Here is a 19,297-nt window from a genome sequence, read left to right as displayed (position 1 = left end):
TTGCTCTGAGGAGATAGACGTCTAGGAGAATATCACTAGGACTTTATGGGAGGAAACACAATCTGTCAGGTTTTATGGTGAGGGAGGTTATCCATGAGTGGTGCAGGTTTATGGTTCTGTCAACCTTTGATCTAAGTGCGTGTGTATCTGACCCCCCCCCCCCCCCCACCACCTCTCTTTTTCTCTCTCGTTTTCATACCTCTCTGTGTATGTTGAATTATTTCATCTTCTCCACATCCATATTCTACTCTGTCTTTGAACCCTCCTCCCTTCTCTTTTTTTCTGACTCATTATGATCTCTCGCTCTCTCTCTCACACACACAAACACACACACATACTCACATTCGTGGAGATATTACTGCGTTACATATTACTGACCAGAGAATAACCCTCATTCAGCATCTTCATTTAAACTGACAGTGTCAAACTGGAACAGGTAGTACGATTCTGCCAACACCTGTCCTGGGCGGTTGTGCAATTACGCACCTCCATAAACTCTATATGATTTCATGGATTTCGATGTTTGTACTTTTACGAGACAAGTTGTGTGTGTATGGGTGTTTGGCTGTCAGTCTATGTATGTACGTACGTGTGTCTATATTGATTTGTATGGACCTTTGAACAATTGTGAGAAGAACCAATTCCCTCACCCCCACCGCCAACCCCCTTTGGTTGTGTGTGTTGGTGCCAGTTGTTCATTAACGTGACAACACGGAAAAGAAAGGTGAGAACCGCATTTGAAAGGACCAACGCAGGTGTGTATTATTTAGAACCGTCGGCTAACAACAAACATTCAAATCCAGAATATTTTGATTATCAGAAAGTAGTTTTATTTTGCTTTCCTGTTAAATTTGTTTTCTATCTAACTTTAAATTAAATCATGTAGGTCTAGTCGATACAGTTTTCATCATTAAAAGGAAGTTTCAAAGAATTTCTTTGAATTCATTAAAATGAATGGACTGCTCAATACCATCATCCCAAATCCCAAGACCCTGTTTTTGAATAAGGAAGAAACAACAACAACCAACCAAAAATAACTGTCTGGGAACAGAACCAGTCCGTATGATGGCTTTTGAAAGATGGTGGCTGCTGGCCTGTTTTTTGTTACTAGCGTGTCGCTGCCACGAGCAATACAGCTGTCTTAAAAGGACCGTAATGAACGTGATTCTGTTGGAGGATGACTTCTCCCCTTGGAGCATAAAATTAGTGGGTCGCGGCGTGGAAAGAGCAATCGCACTGGATTCTGAACTGAACGATAGTGAAGGTACATGAGCACAATAAGGACATGCAATTATATCAATGTTTGTATTTTGTTAGCTCAACAATAGCAATTTAAGTTGCAACTGTGATTATGACTCATTTAACAGAATCAACATTCTCAAGTTATTTGTGTCCGTTCTTGTCTTTCGACCTATCGTTCTGTCTGTGTATCCATACCTATCTTTACGTTTACTTCCATCTATCCCTGATGTAGAGCACAATCTTACTTTTACTCAAAATGGATTTGAGACTGACTTGTACTGGCGAAAGGGCTGCAGCAGTAGCGCATGCGAAGGGGTGCAGACACTCAAAAACCTAACTGTAAGTACATGTGGACTAATACACACACACACACACACACACACACACACACACACACACACACACACACACACACACACACACACACACACACACACACACACACACACACAATAACAACTATTAAGTTGCTCAATCTTTGTTTCAGTTTTCAGGCAAGTTGGGTTGTGTTCTGCTTGGTCCCACCTGTACCTATGCTACTTTCCAGATGGTGGAGTGAGTGTTCCTGTTTGTCATTGTCTCCATCTGAACGATGAGGTCAAGGATGTGTAATCACATTTCTAATATGTTTTAAGTGTGTTTGTGGACTGTATATATACTATATTAAAAATAATAAAAATCTCCTAAAATGTGCCTTCCTTCTGCGCACCCACATGTGTGTATGTGTGTCAGTCTGGAGATTGGGCTGGATCTCAACATACCCATCATTTCAGCGGGGAGTTTCGGTCTGTCATGTGACTACAAGGCTAACCTGACGCGTGTGCTACCGCCCGCGCGCAAGGTCTCCAACTTCTTCTTAGAGTTCTGGCACTACAAGGACGATATCAAGCCCAAGTGGACCGAAACATTTCTCTACAAGAAGGAAAATAACACAGAAGACTGCTTCTGGTGAGGGAGTCGTGTGGGAGTCGTTGGAAAAACGTTCATAGATGAGTGACTTGTAGTTTGATTCTACATGCAAAGTTTTAAAGTTGGAAACTGTATGTGTAAAAGTTGAAATCGCTTCAGACTCAATGATTCTGTAGACTTACAGTGAACGGACACCCATGTGCTTTTTTTTCTGCAGGTATATCAATGCACTTGATGCAGACTCTGCCTACTTCGCCTCAAACGTTTCAAGGACAGTTTTACGCAGCATTAGCGATGTCCGAAAGCAAATAAACTCAAAATCCAGAAAAAGCAATTGTAAGTTCTGTATTGTCACACCTCAACTGGCCTCTCCAACACACACTAGGGCAACTGTCAGATATAATATCACACCTGGATCTGAACCTCTTTATTGTGAAACAATCATTGCTCAATGCTCAAAACCTCTCCTTTTCTATACAATATGAATTGAGAACAGGGAATTTGTGAGTGGCTACCCACTAACACTAACTATTCTGACCCTTGTCAACTCAGTGTTCATAGTATGTGGAACGCCAGATGACATTGTGGAACTGAAAAGTGGGAGCACGTGGGCCGATAGTGAAACTCTCTTTCTCCTCATCGATCTGTATAAGTTAGTAGACACCCGGAACACACAATGACAGCAATGCAATAGCACATTAACATGAAAATAATCGTAATACATAGTATGTCATGCATATTCTAATAACATTTTAATAACGAACCGTGTCTATTTTCAGTGATCACTACTACACAAACAAGCAGTCTGTCGAAGCCATGAAGAATGTATTAGTGTTGACCATGCCAAACACCAGGAACTACACCATAGGCACGAGTGACAATTTCACAGTAAGATATTAGCTCTGCAGCCCCAACCTGAGGTCTTACCAACCAACTAACAATCCAAACAAACAAGTCAAGTTTCACCAACACCCTCTCTGTTCCCAGATGAACGACTACGTAGCAGCATACCATGACACCGTGCTGCTAGTTGGTCAGGTGATGAGGAACATCAGGAACACATCAGGATCATCGTATGAACTGATGAACATGGAGTTTGTCAACATCAACCACTTCAGGGAAGTCTCCTTTGATGGTATGTGTTTTAGTTCACGCTCATTACTGACACTGATTGTTAATGCTGGATTTAGGATGTTCATGGAACAATATAAATAATTTCAGGATGTCATTTAGGTTGCAATTTTAGGTCTCAATTAAGATAACATAAAAAATTAAAGCAAAGAAATTCAGTGATCTCCCTAGGGTGTGTCTGTGAAAGCTTGCATTAACATGGTTATTGTATGTGTTTCCAGGTCTCGCGGGTCACTATAAGATTGATGAATATGGAGACAGAGATGTGAATTTCTCAGTCATCTACACCACCACAGACAACAAGGTATATTGTATACGGTAGTTGTGCATTAGGACCAAGACTGAGGTACATTCTGTTGAAACTCTAACTTCAACCTATTTCATCAGCTTTTGGATGCGTTTACTTAAGATTCCTGTGTTTGCGTCCTTCTCCTGTCCAGTATGAAACTCTGTATATCTTTGACACCACAAACAATGGCACCAGTAGAGAAGAAAAAAACCCTTCCTTTATTTGGGCCAACGGCCTTCCGGAGGACTCTCCGCTCCCGTCCCCGTCCCCAGGTAGGTCTTTACTCTCATACACACTGTAGACGTACACTCATCCTGTACCATGATTCATGACCAGCTGCTGTGTGCTATTTATTAGCTTTCATTTGAGTTCAAACTCTAGCCTTATTAACAATAAATCAATCCTCTGATATCTTACCAGGGTAGGATTTGGAATTATTGTGTAATATCTGGTCAGTCATTCACAAGGCTGAGGAATGGCTGTTTCCTGTGTACCACTCTATTTAGGTCTCAAGCCGCAAGACATCATCATGATCATTCTGGCGGTCACTGTGGTAGTGGTGTCTTGCATCGCCTTCATCTTCTACAGGTTAGAAGAGATGGTAGATTACTTGCCTCAAAACCACAGTGTCTCATAGGGAACTACCTGCATATGTGCCTGCTACAGGGTTGAGACCTGACCTTGTTACTGGTATTCCAGACAGAATAAGAGAAATCGCAAGATGAGAAAGCGCTGGGCTCACATCCCCTCTGACCTGATCTCTCTACTGGACCAAAATGAACGTAGTCTGGTGTCTCTCAAGGTCAGACCCACACAGGTCATCCACCTGTAACACAAAAAACCCTAAAAACCTGGGGTAGACATTGGCATTCATTAAAGAAGTTGGAAGTGGATTGAGCACATACAGTGTACCAAACATCTCACCCATGTGTCATCCACCTAGGATATTCACCTGTAACTGTGCTCCACTGTGTCCATCTGTCCTCTACTGTCCCTCTGTCTCTGTTCCTCAGATTGAAGAAGACCAGAGGAAAGACCTCAAAATCCGACGGGCTCGCTATGATAAAAAGGTAGCTGCGGCTTTGCTGAACCTTTAAGCGCATATCTTAAGCGATACATCATTATAGCTTTGTCAGCTTGCCGTATCGGAGACTCTTCTCCCTTTTAGCTCAGCTGTAACTCTCCGTCCTCTGCTGTTGCCATGGTTTCAGGTCGTGATTCTGAAGGAACTGAAACACTCCGACGGGAACTTCAATGAGAGCCAGAGGATTGAACTCAACAGTGTAAGAGTGACACTATGGGGTCTCTACGGGGCATTCAGCATCAGCAGCTATTTACATCCAAGACTGCACTGAGTTGGAGGAAATAACCCATCCCCTTTATCTGCAGCTTCTGCAAATAGACTACTACAACCTGACCAAGTTCTATGGCACTGTCAAATGTGAAGAAGGGGTGTTTGGGGTGTTTGAGTATGGGGAGAGAGGTTCCCTTAGGGTGAGACACAAAACACACTCACACACAAACACACAAATGAATATGCACACACACACATGAACAAACAAGCACACACACACTTCATAGGTCTCCTCTCCTTACCCACAGTATGTCTTGAATGATAAGATCTCCTATCCGGAGCAGACCTTCATGGACTGGGAGTTTAAGATCTCCGTCATGTACGACATCGCCAAGGTAAGCTGATAGTGCTGCCCCTCTCTTGTGTGTGCTGTGTTTTGTCACCTTGATCAGAAAATGCAACAAGTTTAACCAAGGTAATTGTGTGGATGAACGTAAACCATCGTGACAAAGTGCATCAATCGTCTCGCTGTCTCTCATCTTCTTTCTCTCTTCTTTCTCTCTCTTCCACCCCAGGGCATGTCTTACCTCCACGCCAGTGATATCCAGGTGCATGGTCGCCTCAAGTCAACTAACTGTGTGGTGGACAACCGCATGGTTGTTAAGATCACAGACTTCGGCTGCAACACCATCCTTTATCCTGGCAGAGGTGAAGCAGATTCACAGGAGTGTCAGATGTTAGGGTTAACCCTAACCCGAAACCTCTCTCATCCATTTCCCACTTCTCCCTTCCATGTCCTCCTCTCCATGTCTCTCATCCAGACCTATGGACAGCCCCAGAGCACCTGAGAAGACAGGGCATTTCTCAGAAGGGAGATGTCTACAGCTTTGCTATCATTGCCCAAGAGATTGTCCTGAGGAAAAGCACCTTCTATACAGAGGCCTGCTCAAATCGTGCAGGTAACACAGGCTGAATATCTTCTTTTTTTTTTTACTGGCTATTACATAACAAACAAAAAGCAAATCGATATTGAGAATTGGCACAATCACAAAATTAAGGTTAGGTTTATGGTTCTTGATGTGAACAACAACAGCACAGTAATAACCGTGGATGTCAATATGGTATTAATAGTTAAACCTTCTTTTAATCTACCAGACATAACCCTTGTTCTGGGTGTAAAAACTGTATCAAACTATGTACTATTTTAATACAAATGAATGTCCAAGGACACAGGGACCCCTTCTGGATGAATTTGGTATCCCTGCTGAAATATCCTTTCTATCCTCTACAGAGAAACTCGACAGAGTACAGTATTATAGCATTCCATTATGCTTCAGACCTGATCTCAACTTCGAGACCACGGTAGAGAAAGAGCTTGAGGTAAGAAAACTAGCTGAACACATCCTGGTTCACCCGAGACCCAAAACAAGTATGTAGGCTGTGTGTGATACCTTTTCTCCCAGGTGTTCCTGCTAATAAAGAACTGCTGGGATGAGGATCCAGAGAAGAGACCAGACTTCAAGAAGATTGAGAGTTCTCTGGGAAAGATATTTAGGTAACTGTCTCAAACATCTTTTCTGTCCTGGGTGGGATTTGAAACATTGGATGGAGGAGACATTTCTTTGTGGTCTGACAGTGTAATTAAGGCTTGTCAAGAAGAATGCAGTGACATTTATTTTCTCTTCTTCAACCTACCTACCTTTCTCCCTCCTCCCCTAATCCTTTTCTCACTCCCCCTATCAGTGCTCTTCACAACCAAGCCAATGAGAGCTACATGGACAACCTAATCCGTCGTCTGCAGATGTACTCCAAGAATTTGGAGAACTTGGTGGAGGAAAGAACTGCCCTGTACAAGGCTGAGAGAGACAGGGCGGACCGCCTCAACTTCATGCTGCTCCCAGGGTACGTTCTCTCCAATGGAGCTCCAGTTTCAGATCCTCAGCAGCTCCACTCTACTCTGGAGGTCTATGGTTCTATGTTTAATAATCTTGTCAGTGGCACTCTAAACAACACCAAAAGAGAGTTTTGTCTGCTCTGTGGTTGCAGTAATAGAAAGAGATAGCTCTAGTTCTAGAACACTGTATACTGCATGTCGTCATAGAACGTTGTCAACTCCCAGAACGCCAGATAAAGTTCCAAAACACTTCAGTTTGAGATTGTACGCAGCTGTAGAAGACTTGACCTTAGACTGACAATGCTCCACCCCTCCCCCAGGCCAGTGGTGCGCTCCCTGAAAGAGACAGGGGTGGTGAAGCCTGAGCTGTTTGATGAGGTCACGGTGTACTTCAGTGACATTGTGGGCTTCACCACGCTGTGCTACTACAGCACTCCCATGGAGGTAGTGGACATGCTCAATGACATCTACAAGAGCTTCGACAGTATCCTTGACCACCACGACGTCTACAAGGTAGTGCAACTCCTACAGGGGCAACGACCTTAGTCCAAGCATACTTGACCAATTGATTTCACCCCTTACAAGAGCTACTACTGCAGCATCACCACACAGGCTGCAATGAAGCCCCTCCACCACTCACTCACCCGTACACAATGGTCATCACTTCCCAGTTGGCCATCTTTTTTTTGTCTGTTTTTCCAATGTCTTCCCACTTGTGGTCCTCTTTATACTCGGCCTCCTGAGTTCTCCTCGCAGTCTTGCAGCATATCCTTTCTCAGCCTACACCGCAAAAAGCAAACCAGAAAATCAATTTGACCCTTTCCTCCTACTCCTCCTCCAACCCTGTAGGTGGAGACAATAGGCGATGCGTACATGGTAGCATCTGGGTTGCCTCGACGAAACGGTGCCCGGCACGCAGTAGACATCTCGCGCATGGCACTGGACATTGTCGAGTTCATGGGCACCTTCGAGCTTCGACATCTGCCAGGTCTGCCTGTGTGGATTCGCATTGGCATCCACTCAGGTACAGACTGGCACTGACTGGCCTTATCTCAGTGACAGAGTGGCACTGATTGTAATTATCTCACTCTCCTCTCTCTCACCTTGAGCTTGGAGGGCACTTCGACCTTAACTCCCTCTGGTTGTGTGTCTAGGTCCCTGTGCAGCCGGAGTAGTGGGGATAAAGATGCCCAGATACTGCCTGTTTGGAGACACTGTTAACACAGCCTCTCGTATGGAGTCTACAGGCCACCGTACGTAAACAACAACCAATCAACCAGTAAAACAATTATTTAATCAACAATTAACACAACCATGTCTTCAAAAACTCTAGTTAACACTGTTTATCTACAGCAACCAGGGGCGGAGCCAGACATAGTAAACATTCGGGGCTCTCCCTATCCTCTCCTTACAACCTCCTCCCTCACCCTCCTTCCCCACAGCCCTGAGGATCCATGTCAGTCAGCCGACCATCAACATCCTGAGGAGGACAAACTGCAAGTTTGAGTATGAGGCCAGAGGAGAGACCTACCTGAAGGTACCTACAGGCAACATTGCAACTGCATGCACAAGCTGCCTCTCAGCCCACTGTTTTTATGCTAACATAGATGCATTTGTGTGTGTGTGTGTGTTACAGGGTAAAGGCACTGAGATGACCTACTGGTTGACAGGTGAAACAGGGAAAGACTACAACCTCCCCACACCTCCTACAGCGTGAGTCAGCCAACCCTCCAGCCTAAAATCTCCTTCTCATATAATTATTAGCTCATATTAGTTGAGCATTGCTATACACATTTTTACTTTTCACATGAGCTACAACTTTACAAAGTTCAACATTAACTTTGCAAATAATTATCAACCGTGTCATTATTTATTCATACCTCTTCCTCACCTCAACCCTATCCACTATCTTCTTCTCTATCCTCTCAGAGAGAACTTCCAGCGTCTGCAGCAAGACCTGGCCCAGATGATCCAGGAATGTCTGGATAAGCGATCTCTGGGGTCGGAGGTCATGATGAAGAGGAAGACCCTCTCCATGAGGCAGAAGAAGATGGAGAAGGAGAGTGAGCAGGTGGAGGACGAGGACCAGCCAGAGCCTGAGTACCTACACCTGGCCACGGTCAACCACTGCACCACCTTTCTGTAGGGGAGTCAGGTGGCTGAGCGGTGAGGGAATCGGGCTAGTAATCCGAAGGTTGCCAGTTCGATTCCCGGTCATGCCAACTGACGTTGTGTCCTTGGGCAAGGCACTTCACCCTACTTGCCTCGGGGGAATGTTCCTGTACTTACTGTTAGTCGCTCTGGATAAGAGCATCTGCTTAATGACTAAATGTAAATGTAGTGATGTCACTCATTCATAGTCAAACGAATGATCACTAAAATGGAAAATGTTGCACAGCCAATAAGAGTCGTCTGAAAGATTATTTGAAATTAAAGACACCATTTAGCGATCACTGGTTTTAAAAAGAAAGGACATTCAAAACTTTATTTCTGTGATTATCATATCTTTGATTTTCATTTACATCTATAACATCATAGGTTCTTTACATAAAGTAGAAATCATGTCAATGTTCGTATGAAGTCAACAACATTGTTTCTGTGAGCTGTAAAAGTATAGCTGAGGCAATACAATTCTAGTGTCACACATCTGAGGAGTCCTGTTATGTAGCGTCAATAACACACTGTGTCATGTTATGGCATGTCTGTAATGTCCATGGGAGTGGATTTAGGCCACTTCTGAAGGTTTTAAGAGGGAAGCTCTTACATAATACCAGTATAGGCATGTTTTGGAAAAAGAATTGGGAGCTTTCAAGAAAAGACTTACTGACATACGTCAGTATCAACTTTGTTATTTTAGTATCAACTTTGACATTGATGCAAACTTACAATACAGTACTTATACAACTGTTATTTGCCAACTGCATGAACTGTGTAAAAACAGCTCTGTGCTGCAAAAACTAAGCTCTGCTCAATGTAATGGCAGCGGATGTTACGACTACTAGTTACAACTACTTTAGGTCCTTTATGTACACAGAAACAACATGTATGAAAACATTTTCAAAGTTGCTCGTGCTAATGAAGATTTATAAAAAGTAAAGTAGACAAACATGCGTTCAAATTTCAATCAATTGTGAACTATGACCTACGGTTTGGGGTTTTCAATGGTACAGCAGATGCAGGTTTGTTACAAACCTTCCTATTCAATAGGGGAACACAATTGTATGTAAGACTGCCTCTTAAACATGAGGTCTATAACAGAAATACATTCTATTTCCACTCAAAAGTAAACATACAATATTTTTCTGTGCGGCCAAGTAGTCTTAATAAATAATCACATGTACAAAAATGGAATACAATCCAAAGACATTAAGGTATATACACAGTATTCATATTAAGAAAAGCAAAATAACAAAACCTCTGTGAGCTGCAACAAGTATGTATTCAGCAACATTAACAATGTCTGATAAACTGATAGATGTAGTTAAAATAAACATATCTTGTGACACATGATAAACCCAACATAAATGTCATAAAGAAAAAGTGCCTAACATATCTGGATGCAGAGTAATAGTGTGTTCTGAATGACTGTTGCAGTAACAGAATGTATTAGTAACACAGTCCAAGCCCATGCTGTGACGGCACACAGCACACACATACACCATAACCTCTATGAAATGTAAATCACATGTTTCGATCACTTTCAAAGAAACATCATAAGCCTATGGCATTGGTTTTTTTGCTTGAAATCAAGGCACACATATCCATATCACACAAATCAGAAAACTGAAAATAATAAGGAACATGTCATTTGAACTTGACACGCAGTTAATGGGATGGTATTGCTGGCATGGTTATAACCAACTACTTTACCGGAACATTGTAATTCTTGCCTGACACACTACCCTGATGTCATGGCAGAAGACTATTTGTGAATCGTGATGAAAGACTAAGTAACAGCTTTCTGAATTTCAGATTGTCTATAGTAATGGTTGCCTGGTGACCCTGTGACACCAATCAGAATGACAGCTGTCGACTGTTGATCTGTGCCATAGAGTCAAACGCTGGTAACACACACTCACACATGCACACAATCACACAATCACACAAACACACACCAACACAGCTGCCAGAGTGACATGACTGATCGGTAGGGGGCATGAAGTGCTAAGAGCTCATATTGAGTCTCATCATATTTGACAGGATTACTGGACTAAATATTCAGCCAATCTGAACCAATCCCATTCGAGAAACAGGACTAAAAGTAGAAGTCCATTAGCAGGCTTTAAATACAACTTCTACAAAGGAGATAAAGGGGGATTTATTTGTTGCAACAATACTAGTTCAATGACTACTTGAACTCTGAACCATTCAGACATACATAAACCAATGTAAACCAACAGGAAATCAACCCCTTATGCAGTAACTCTTCCATGTAAATGTCTCTGGATTGAACTGATCAGTCTTTCACGACAACACAACAACTCTACAACTCTACAGCTTTGGTTGCATGATCTAGAGCAAACTCTATGGTCCTGTTCATCAGCTAACCTCGAGCAGATGGACCCGGCAGGAAAAGGGGCTGAGTCGGGCCCGGCATGACAGCAGGACCGGTGCATCTCTGCCCCGGGGCGGTGGAGCCACGCTGGAGCCCGGCCAGGGTGACAGCTAGGGTGAGAGGACTGCTGAGCACGCACACGCCTCAGGGGGGTGGGGGCCTGTCGTGATGCAACATGTGTGTGTGGACAAAACTGCATGTGTGTGTGTCTGGTGAGGGTGAGACTGAACATCTGAGAGAGACTAAGTGGTCTGAACAAGGAGGGGATTCAGGGTGAGTGTGATCCTTTTCTGCACACACACAGAGGTCTGCAGAAGTTGAGCATGTGAGAAGGATGAATATTTGCCGTCAGAGTGTCTGAGACCCTGACACAAATACTTCTATGGGGGGGGGGTCGGGTTGACAACAAGAACTGACATCACACCACTAGGCACTGATAATAATCTACTAAGAAACTGATTACAGTAACTTGTTGATTTATTTGACTTAACCTCTGATCTTTGGTCAAAATGTTACTTTTACTAAGATTTACTACCAGACTTGGCTTCAATGGTTAAAAAACTAAAATATTGTCTTTACCAACATCTCAAGTTAGGACTAGGAGTCTCTAAGGAGCAGCTGCTGGCAAGAGAATGATGCAAGGAGTGTCTGTCTTTTTATAATCTTTGATACAGTGAATAATTTGACAGATAAGGACCCGTTAACAGATGAAAAAAAAATCAAAACAGGATATCACTCTGGGCTCTACATCCGGGAGCCATGGATCTGGAAAAGCTGTAGAACAAACAGGAGACAAGGGGGAGAGAGATGTTAGAAGATGTTGCGGAATACCATCACTGAACTGAGTCTGAACTGATATGGTGTTGATGGAATGGATGACTATGGTGACAGTATGGCAGGACATGGTTGTGTGACCTCCATGATATTAGTAGATCAATAGAAAATCAAATACAGTGTCTCAAATAAAACTGCCACCCCACCTTCTGCAATTGAGCATATGTATGAGCATATCTCTTGAATGTGTGGTAATGGGAACACTGAAAGAGACATGCTCTACTCCTATTGCAAGAAAAGGTCAGGGTTGATCCATGTCATTGCATTGATGAGGAGAGGGTAGGCTGAGATTGTTATTTATCCAGCTGTGTGTCACCTCATCACTGGACCAGCCTGCAGGCTGACTGTGACTACTATAGGTCACACAAATGTTGACGGTGATGAGGATCCACAGGGTTCCATAGAGTAAGGTTACATTGTTTTGCTATGTAGGTAGTATTGCTGTTTAGACTACCCAAGCACTACCCAAACACGATGACTCACAGCTGTGGAACCTATGACATCTTCAAAAAATCAAATTCAGAATAAGGTTGTAAGGGCTAAGATATGGTAATGTTTTATGACTCTACAAAGAAAGGTATTTACAATGCAATGTTCTGATCCAACCCTGAATACTTTTGAGACACACACACACTGCTACTTCTACAACTCACTACCATGGTTTCTCACCCATTCACAATGACACAATGAGACCCTCAATCTCTAATCCACTCATTTGGGGTGGTATCTCTCTCTCCCTCCTCCTCCTCCTCCTCCTCCTCCTTCGCTCCTTCCTCCTCCTGAACCTCCGAAGCCTTAACGCCATGGAAGGACGGAGAAAAAAAACAACCCAAAAAAACGACAAACAAGACAGAACAAAAATGACAAAATGAACAGATTGATGGTTATCCATGACAGGCGGAAAGAGACAGAGAAAAACAGAGAGAGAGAGGGAGGAAGAGACAGAGAGAGGGAGAGAGGGAGACAGGAAGAGAGAGAGAGACAGAGAGAGGGAGATAGAGTTTTTATGTGAATTACGGGTGAGGGTGCTTGTGAATGACATTTGAGAGTAATGTCTGACATTTGGAGAAAAGTGGCAAGGACTAAGATCAAAAGATCCATATCTATTTCATAAAAAGGAAAGGCCACACTGTGTGTGTGTGTGTGTTCAGTCTCACCTTGGTCTTATGGCTCTGCTCAGTGCCCAGCCCTGATCCAGGTGTGTGCAGCTCCTTGGAAACGACACACAGAAACTCAGCCTGGTCCTCTGTCCCATAACTGTACGAAGAACCAATGTTTACCATCTACGGACAAAGATGGACAGAGAGAGGGAGAGAGAGACAGAGAGAAGGAGAGGGAGAGGGAAAGAAAGAGAGAGAAAACATGAGTCACAGCAATGTGACGTGCGGGCTAATGCAGGGTGGAAGGACAGTGAAGGGGGGGGGGGAATATCACTTAAAATGTTTCTATAATGCCTTCTAAAAATCTGTGCTTTGAAGAAACACAGCAGTTGAACAGGTGATGAGGTTTCCCTGTACTGTTCCTTTGAGCTGTGTTTTGTTACGTGTCTGAGAACTGCTAAAGCTGAAGCTGCTAAAGAAGCTGTTCAACGATGGGGACCTTGTACAGACACAGGTCAATTCTAATATCTATCTAATTATCACCTCAGTTTCATGATTAAAATCTGTCTCTATGAGTCTGGGCCAGTAGGGTTCTAGAATCTAGCAGGGCCAGAAGAGGGAAGAGGGCGTAGGGCCTAAGGGAAAGCCTTTTCCTGGTGCTGGCATTGCTTCTGGGGTCTGGTTCTACAGCTCAGGAAGGTTTGACAGAGCGGCTGGGTGAGGGGTTAGGAGTCATGGGTAAGGGAGGAGGGAGGAGGAGTCAGGGGTAAGGGAGGAGGAGTCAGCAGCAGCGTGAGTCCAACCCACAGTCCAGAGCAGTCCGGTGCGGGGCTTTCTGCAGGCGCGCACGCTGACCTGCTCAAACTTCCACCCGTCCGACATGGTGGACACCATCTGGGTCAGCTCCTCCTCCTGACACTGCAGAACCCGGTACACATGCTTAGGAGGAACCTGCTGAGAGGAGAGAGAGAGACAAAGAGAGAGGGGGGTAAGAATGGTGGGTGAGAAATGGGAAAAAAGGGAGATAAGAGAGAAAGGGAGATAAATATAAACAGTAAGAAAGAAAGAGAGAGCGAGTAAAGGGTTTGGAGTTGAGAAGATAAAGGATGATGGAGAGAAAAGCAAGAAGAGAGGAGTGAGGGAGAAATGTCATCATTGAGCAAAAGAGGATCGTCAAAGACAGGGGTCGGAAGTGAGTGAGAGACAGTTGACGTGAGAAGGTAGGTAGGAGAGAACATATCGTACCATAAGGACAGACAAAAAGAAATGGTGGAAAGAGGAATGAGGGATGTGTATCAGGACAGAGGTGAGAGAGTGACTGAGAAGAACATTTTAGAATATGTGGGAAGGAGGTGCATGTAAGTGTGCATAGCCGGGGGCCATAAATAGAGTAGATACAGTCCAGGACAGAATACACAAGGGGAAGGGGGGAGGGAGTGGAGATAGTGAGAGAGTGGGTAGAAGATAGAAAAATATTACATAAGAAAGAGATAGAAGGAGAGAGAAAAAGGGAGGATGCTTGGCTCACATGACTGACTTTGGACCAGTCTGAAGCTACCAGCTTGGAGCTGTATAGCCAAACAAGGTTACTCAGAATACTGACACAGAAAGGGTTGTGTCCTTCTACCTGTGTGGCCTTGCAGTCTCGCTCCAGTATCCTCTCCTTGATCAGCTTGATCAGGGGAGTGATGTTGTAGAACTCGGCCTCTTCCAACACTCCTGGGAACACAAGACAGCATGTTATTCAACTGACAAGACACTCTTTGGAAAGCCCTTGGTTGAAATACTTACAAACTGCAAACCACCTACAGTACACATGGCCCAATGCTATAGTACTACTTGCAACAATGGAAGAATCCCAGGAAAAATGTGTACTTGTTGAGGAATATTATCTGGAACATACTATAAATACAATTGCCTGAACAAACAAACATGTCAAGCTCTTTGTATATGTACCTATGGTTACCATGTATTATAACACGTATTGTGAATGTACTGATATGAAACATACACGTGAACTCTGATGCAGAGGTATACAGACCTTCCTCTGCCAGCTCCTTGTTGTACACAAGCTTCCCATGCCGCAAGTAGTTCAGGATTGGTCCAAAGTAGGTGGGGTCCCTGTCAATCACATAGGCCCCAGTCTCATCCTAGAACCGAATGTCAGAAGCAGGAATAGGGTTCTATTCATATTAGTGTACCAAACTGTAGCAATACCACAATGCTAATCAGTGCTATTCTATTCTATCTCTGTTCTATTCTGTTAGGTAGTTATGTGATTTTCTTTCTCACCGGTCATAGACTGTAGAAGCTTCCTGATGTGCAGAGAATCCATTTAGAAAAGAACAAGAAATCAGACCTACCACAACAGCAGATACAAATGACGATTTGCAAGATAGACAAAGAAGGAGAGGAAGGCGGAGAGGGAGTGAAAGAGAGAACGAGAGTGATAGTGGTTGTGGAAGTACAGTGGGGGTGAAGAGTGAGGGGGATAATCATAGAGGATGGCGAGTGACAACAGTGGTCGCATCTGCGGAGTGTGTATCATCACAGCACGGCCCAGTGGCTCTGTCCTGCTCAGAGTGCAGCCCAGGGACAGACACATGGGGGGTAGGGGAGGTGGAACGACATAGAAAAAGGCTAGAGAGAGATGGCAAAGGATTGTGGGATAAAAATATATCCCAAAGAAAGAGAGAGCCTGTAACATTTTCATGTAAGGCCTGTCTCTTTCGTGACTGTATGCTAAAAGCCATACTATCCTAACCTTTCTAGCCAGCACTCTCCAGACAGCACAGCAGAGTTGAGAAAGCCTCTCTCTATGAATACTTATTACCCCACCAGCCTGGGGCTAGAGCACTCCATCTCACAATGAAGAAGGGCAGATAGAAGAGGGGCAAAGGAGGGGGTAAGGGGGAACAGAAGGGAGAGAGAGAGAGATACTCTCCAAAAGAGAAGAGAGCAGATATGTATTAGTTCAAAAGACAAGACAGTAACAGGAGAGAGAGAGACAGAGAGAGAGAGAGAGAGAGAGAGAGAGAGAGAGAGAGAGAGAGAGAGAGAGAGAGAGAGAGAGAGAGAGAGCGCTGTAATTAATAAAACTCATAAGAAGGATAGAGAGCAAAGGAGTCGGGGAAATAGAGATAGGGAAAAAAAGAAAGATGGTGGTGGGGTGGGGTGCAGCAGAGGATTAATTAGTGACTGAGCAGGAAGAGGAGAGAGGGATGCTGGGAGAAATGGTGGGAGAGGTGGTGACAGCCATGAGTCTTGTAAGTAGCTTTCAGAATACTCTGTATGCACGCACACACACACACAGACACATAATCCTTTGCACATATGTACATTGTACACACCCAATTGCTAATTTACTCAAACAACCACAAATCTTTGTTCTGCACAAGGAAGTGCGTGTGTGTGTGCACGTGCACATGACTTTGTTCTATTCCCTAGAGACTGGGTGAATCTCACAGGGCCAGAGTAGTCAGGCTTTGTTTACCCCAACAGTGTGGTGACAACACTGAAACAGGAGCACATGAGGACAGAGCTCAGTTTTCAGATGCTAGCACCGCACTTGCCTAAATCGTATACAAAGGTTAGAGGTCAGGAAACAAACCCAGTTGTAGATCTACTACTTTAAAGAGTCAGGACTGTTTCTGAGCACCCCATATGGCAGCAGTGAGTCACCATCACCTAGCATGTCAGTGTCATCTGTGAGTAGGAGGGTTCTCAGCTATGACACGATGCCTTCCCAACAACCTCCCTACTTCACACACTTCCCCTTCGACTCTACTCAGCTGGAAACACATAAATAAAATAGTAAGATCAACTTTAAACAGATGCTAATTATTCAAATATCAGTACTGCATTTGAGTTGAAGGACAGACAGTCAAATAGACCGCAGACCGAATAATAGACCAATATCCAACAATGTAAACTCTTTTAGACAAAAAGCCCTTGACATTACTTGTCCTCTCATTCCAGCTTAGTACCTATCCTGCATTTTGGACATATCACAGCACAGATGAGTTATGAAGGGCAGGTTTGGGCTTGTGTTGGAATGTGTGTGAGTGTGCATGAGATGTACATGTGTGAGTGTGTGTTACACTGTGGAAGGAATGACAGTTTGAAACTGACACTAAGCAGGTGGAGCAAAAGCAAGATTTAGAAAAGGAGGATGAGCGCAAGGAAGGTGGTAGGAGGAGAGAGAGAGTAAGAAGGAAAGAGATGCTAGATGAGTAACAGGGATGGGGTAAGGAGGATGAAGAACAGAGCAGGCCGGGGGGGAGGGTACTAGGACACAGGGAGAATGACACAGGGAAGAGGCAGATGGACTATAATCTTATTATAAATAGTGTTACACCATCAGGCAGTGTTCGAAACCATCTCAACACTCCCAATTACAAAAGGACTACAGTGGCTACAGTATAAGAAGATAAGACTGTGGCCTAGGTCAAACTAAGAGCTTTCCTTATTGATTTTGCCTTCGAAAGTAACTTTGTCAGAAGCCCGTCTTTCAAAAGAATTGGGCGCCACTAAAACCATAATAACAAATCTATGGGTCAAAATTAGAGGCTTTTAACTAACATTCTTTGTGACAATATTACAGTAGAGTGAATGAGAGATCCATTTGTGTATTTGTGCATGTGAGGAGAATGAATAGATGAATCTAGAGGAGAGAGACATACAAATGAGTAGAGAGATGCGAGGAGAGACAGTGTGCATATGGGTTTTGACTCCAGGCAGCTGAAATCCAGTGTTTAGTCACTAATGAAGGTCAGATAGAAACATGTGCCATGGTAGATCTCCCCACTGTGACTGCTGGCGCGGGATAACACGTCACTTAGTTTATAGTTGCTGTAGGCAATAGACTAGTCTTCTATCTCTCTCTCATACACACCAAAGGGATGCACAAACACACATCAGCAAACATCCTGCAATGAACTCACGGAATCAAACCTGATTCAGTGAATAACTGTAATTGAGCAATGAGCTGCTGAGCCTATAGACGACACCTACAAGATGAAGTTATCTGTTTTCCGAATTCAACCAGCACACACAGACCTCTGCACAAGTCTGCATTAGCGACAGCTCGTACTCATTTGACTGGGTACCAGTCATTCCATAAAGTGGTGATGAGAGTTCGATCAAGCCGTAACTAGCTCACGGTAGCAAGTATCTACATCGATGTCTTACCGTGTCTGAATGCAAATCCTGCTGCTGGCAAAGACGATAGAGAAATGAAGTTTGTTCTTTAAGAAGGGTCTGCCGTGTTGTGAGGAACACGGTGCCTCCGACGTTCAACCGGACCCATTTTCCGTTGTTTCCTCCAGTAGGATTGATTCCAGAGCCGTTTCCGATGCTCTGCGTTTCCGAACGGCTCGATTCGGTTGTGCTGGCGGTGACCGTGGTCGTGTTCTCACTTCCATCGGTATCTTTATTGTTGTTATTGTTATTGTTATTATTATTATTGTTGTTACCACGAAGAGTCGGTAGCACCCCGACTTCGGATGCTGCCTGTGGCACAAATTTCCGTTTATCCTCCGTTGCCATTGGGAAACAGCAATGGATATAAGTACGACAACGAGCAAATAGCCTCTATTGCCTTGTCTTCTTCCCGTTGCTCAACTATCTATGCAAACCGCGCACCGACCAAAGCGATCCGCCTCTCTACCTCCGTCAGCCACGGTAGACCGATATGGGACTTGTAGTTTCTAAAATGTGGTCTTTGTAGGCACTAAATCCAAACTCGGAAGAAAAATAGCCCGCAATCTGAGCAAATTTGTTCCAGACTGTTTGCCATTGAGACTCAACACTGAGGAAATTATTTATCAACTATTTATTCATAAGTGTTAGGAATTTAAAAAAAAAACTTTTTAAAAGTTCACAAAATACACCAGTGCACCTGAGGATACTGCAGAGTATGTTGCAATAATATTAGGGATGGTCACAATGAACCAACATAGTTGTAGGTGGTCTCTCTAAAAACACGGTAGGAGAAAAAACATTCCATATAGAACCCATTCAATTGGTTCTTCTGTTTTGTAGATGGTTC

At 43.8% G+C, this 19,297-nt stretch overlaps 2 protein-coding genes across 6 annotated transcripts; one reads left to right on the top strand and one right to left on the bottom strand.

The window, feature by feature from the left end:
* The first annotated feature begins 761 nt into the window (after positions 1-761).
* On the top strand, positions 762-9,230 carry gucy2cb (guanylate cyclase 2Cb). The gene is made up of 28 exons (XM_067244191.1): positions 762-1,264; positions 1,475-1,581; positions 1,730-1,797; positions 1,975-2,190; positions 2,369-2,487; positions 2,704-2,803; positions 2,931-3,039; positions 3,139-3,286; positions 3,504-3,586; positions 3,723-3,843; positions 4,078-4,159; positions 4,271-4,373; positions 4,585-4,641; positions 4,783-4,854; positions 4,961-5,065; positions 5,174-5,260; positions 5,441-5,573; positions 5,687-5,824; positions 6,157-6,245; positions 6,329-6,420; positions 6,609-6,767; positions 7,080-7,272; positions 7,609-7,783; positions 7,914-8,012; positions 8,202-8,296; positions 8,396-8,472; positions 8,689-8,905; positions 9,101-9,230. Exons 1-27 carry the CDS (start codon positions 1,063-1,065, stop codon positions 8,903-8,905), a joined length of 3,246 nt encoding a protein of 1,081 aa, XP_067100292.1. The 5' UTR covers positions 762-1,062; the 3' UTR covers positions 9,101-9,230.
* Positions 9,231-9,960: 730 nt separating this feature from the next.
* kctd17 (potassium channel tetramerization domain containing 17) lies at positions 9,961-18,853 on the bottom strand. 5 transcript variants are annotated; one of them, XM_067244193.1, is made up of 7 exons: positions 18,439-18,853; positions 15,290-15,398; positions 14,876-14,967; positions 14,056-14,202; positions 13,306-13,431; positions 12,818-12,942; positions 9,961-12,088 (listed from the first exon to the last, which is right to left on the bottom strand). In XM_067244193.1, the coding sequence occupies exons 1-6, from the start codon at positions 18,793-18,795 to the stop codon at positions 12,844-12,846; spliced, it is 930 nt and encodes a 309-aa protein (XP_067100294.1). In that variant the 5' UTR covers positions 18,796-18,853; the 3' UTR covers positions 9,961-12,088; positions 12,818-12,843. The 5 variants fall into 5 exon arrangements, with proteins under 5 accessions (XP_067100294.1, XP_067100296.1, XP_067100295.1 ...); XM_067244195.1 differs by having other exon boundaries at positions 14,104-14,202; XM_067244194.1 differs by having other exon boundaries at positions 14,056-14,199.
* Positions 18,854-19,297: the final 444 nt, after the last annotated feature.

This window comes from Osmerus mordax, chromosome 10 (assembly GCF_038355195.1).
Source record: "Osmerus mordax isolate fOsmMor3 chromosome 10, fOsmMor3.pri, whole genome shotgun sequence".
Taxonomy (NCBI): Eukaryota; Metazoa; Chordata; class Actinopteri; order Osmeriformes; family Osmeridae; genus Osmerus; species Osmerus mordax.
This window is presented reverse-complemented; position numbering and strand designations above follow the sequence as displayed.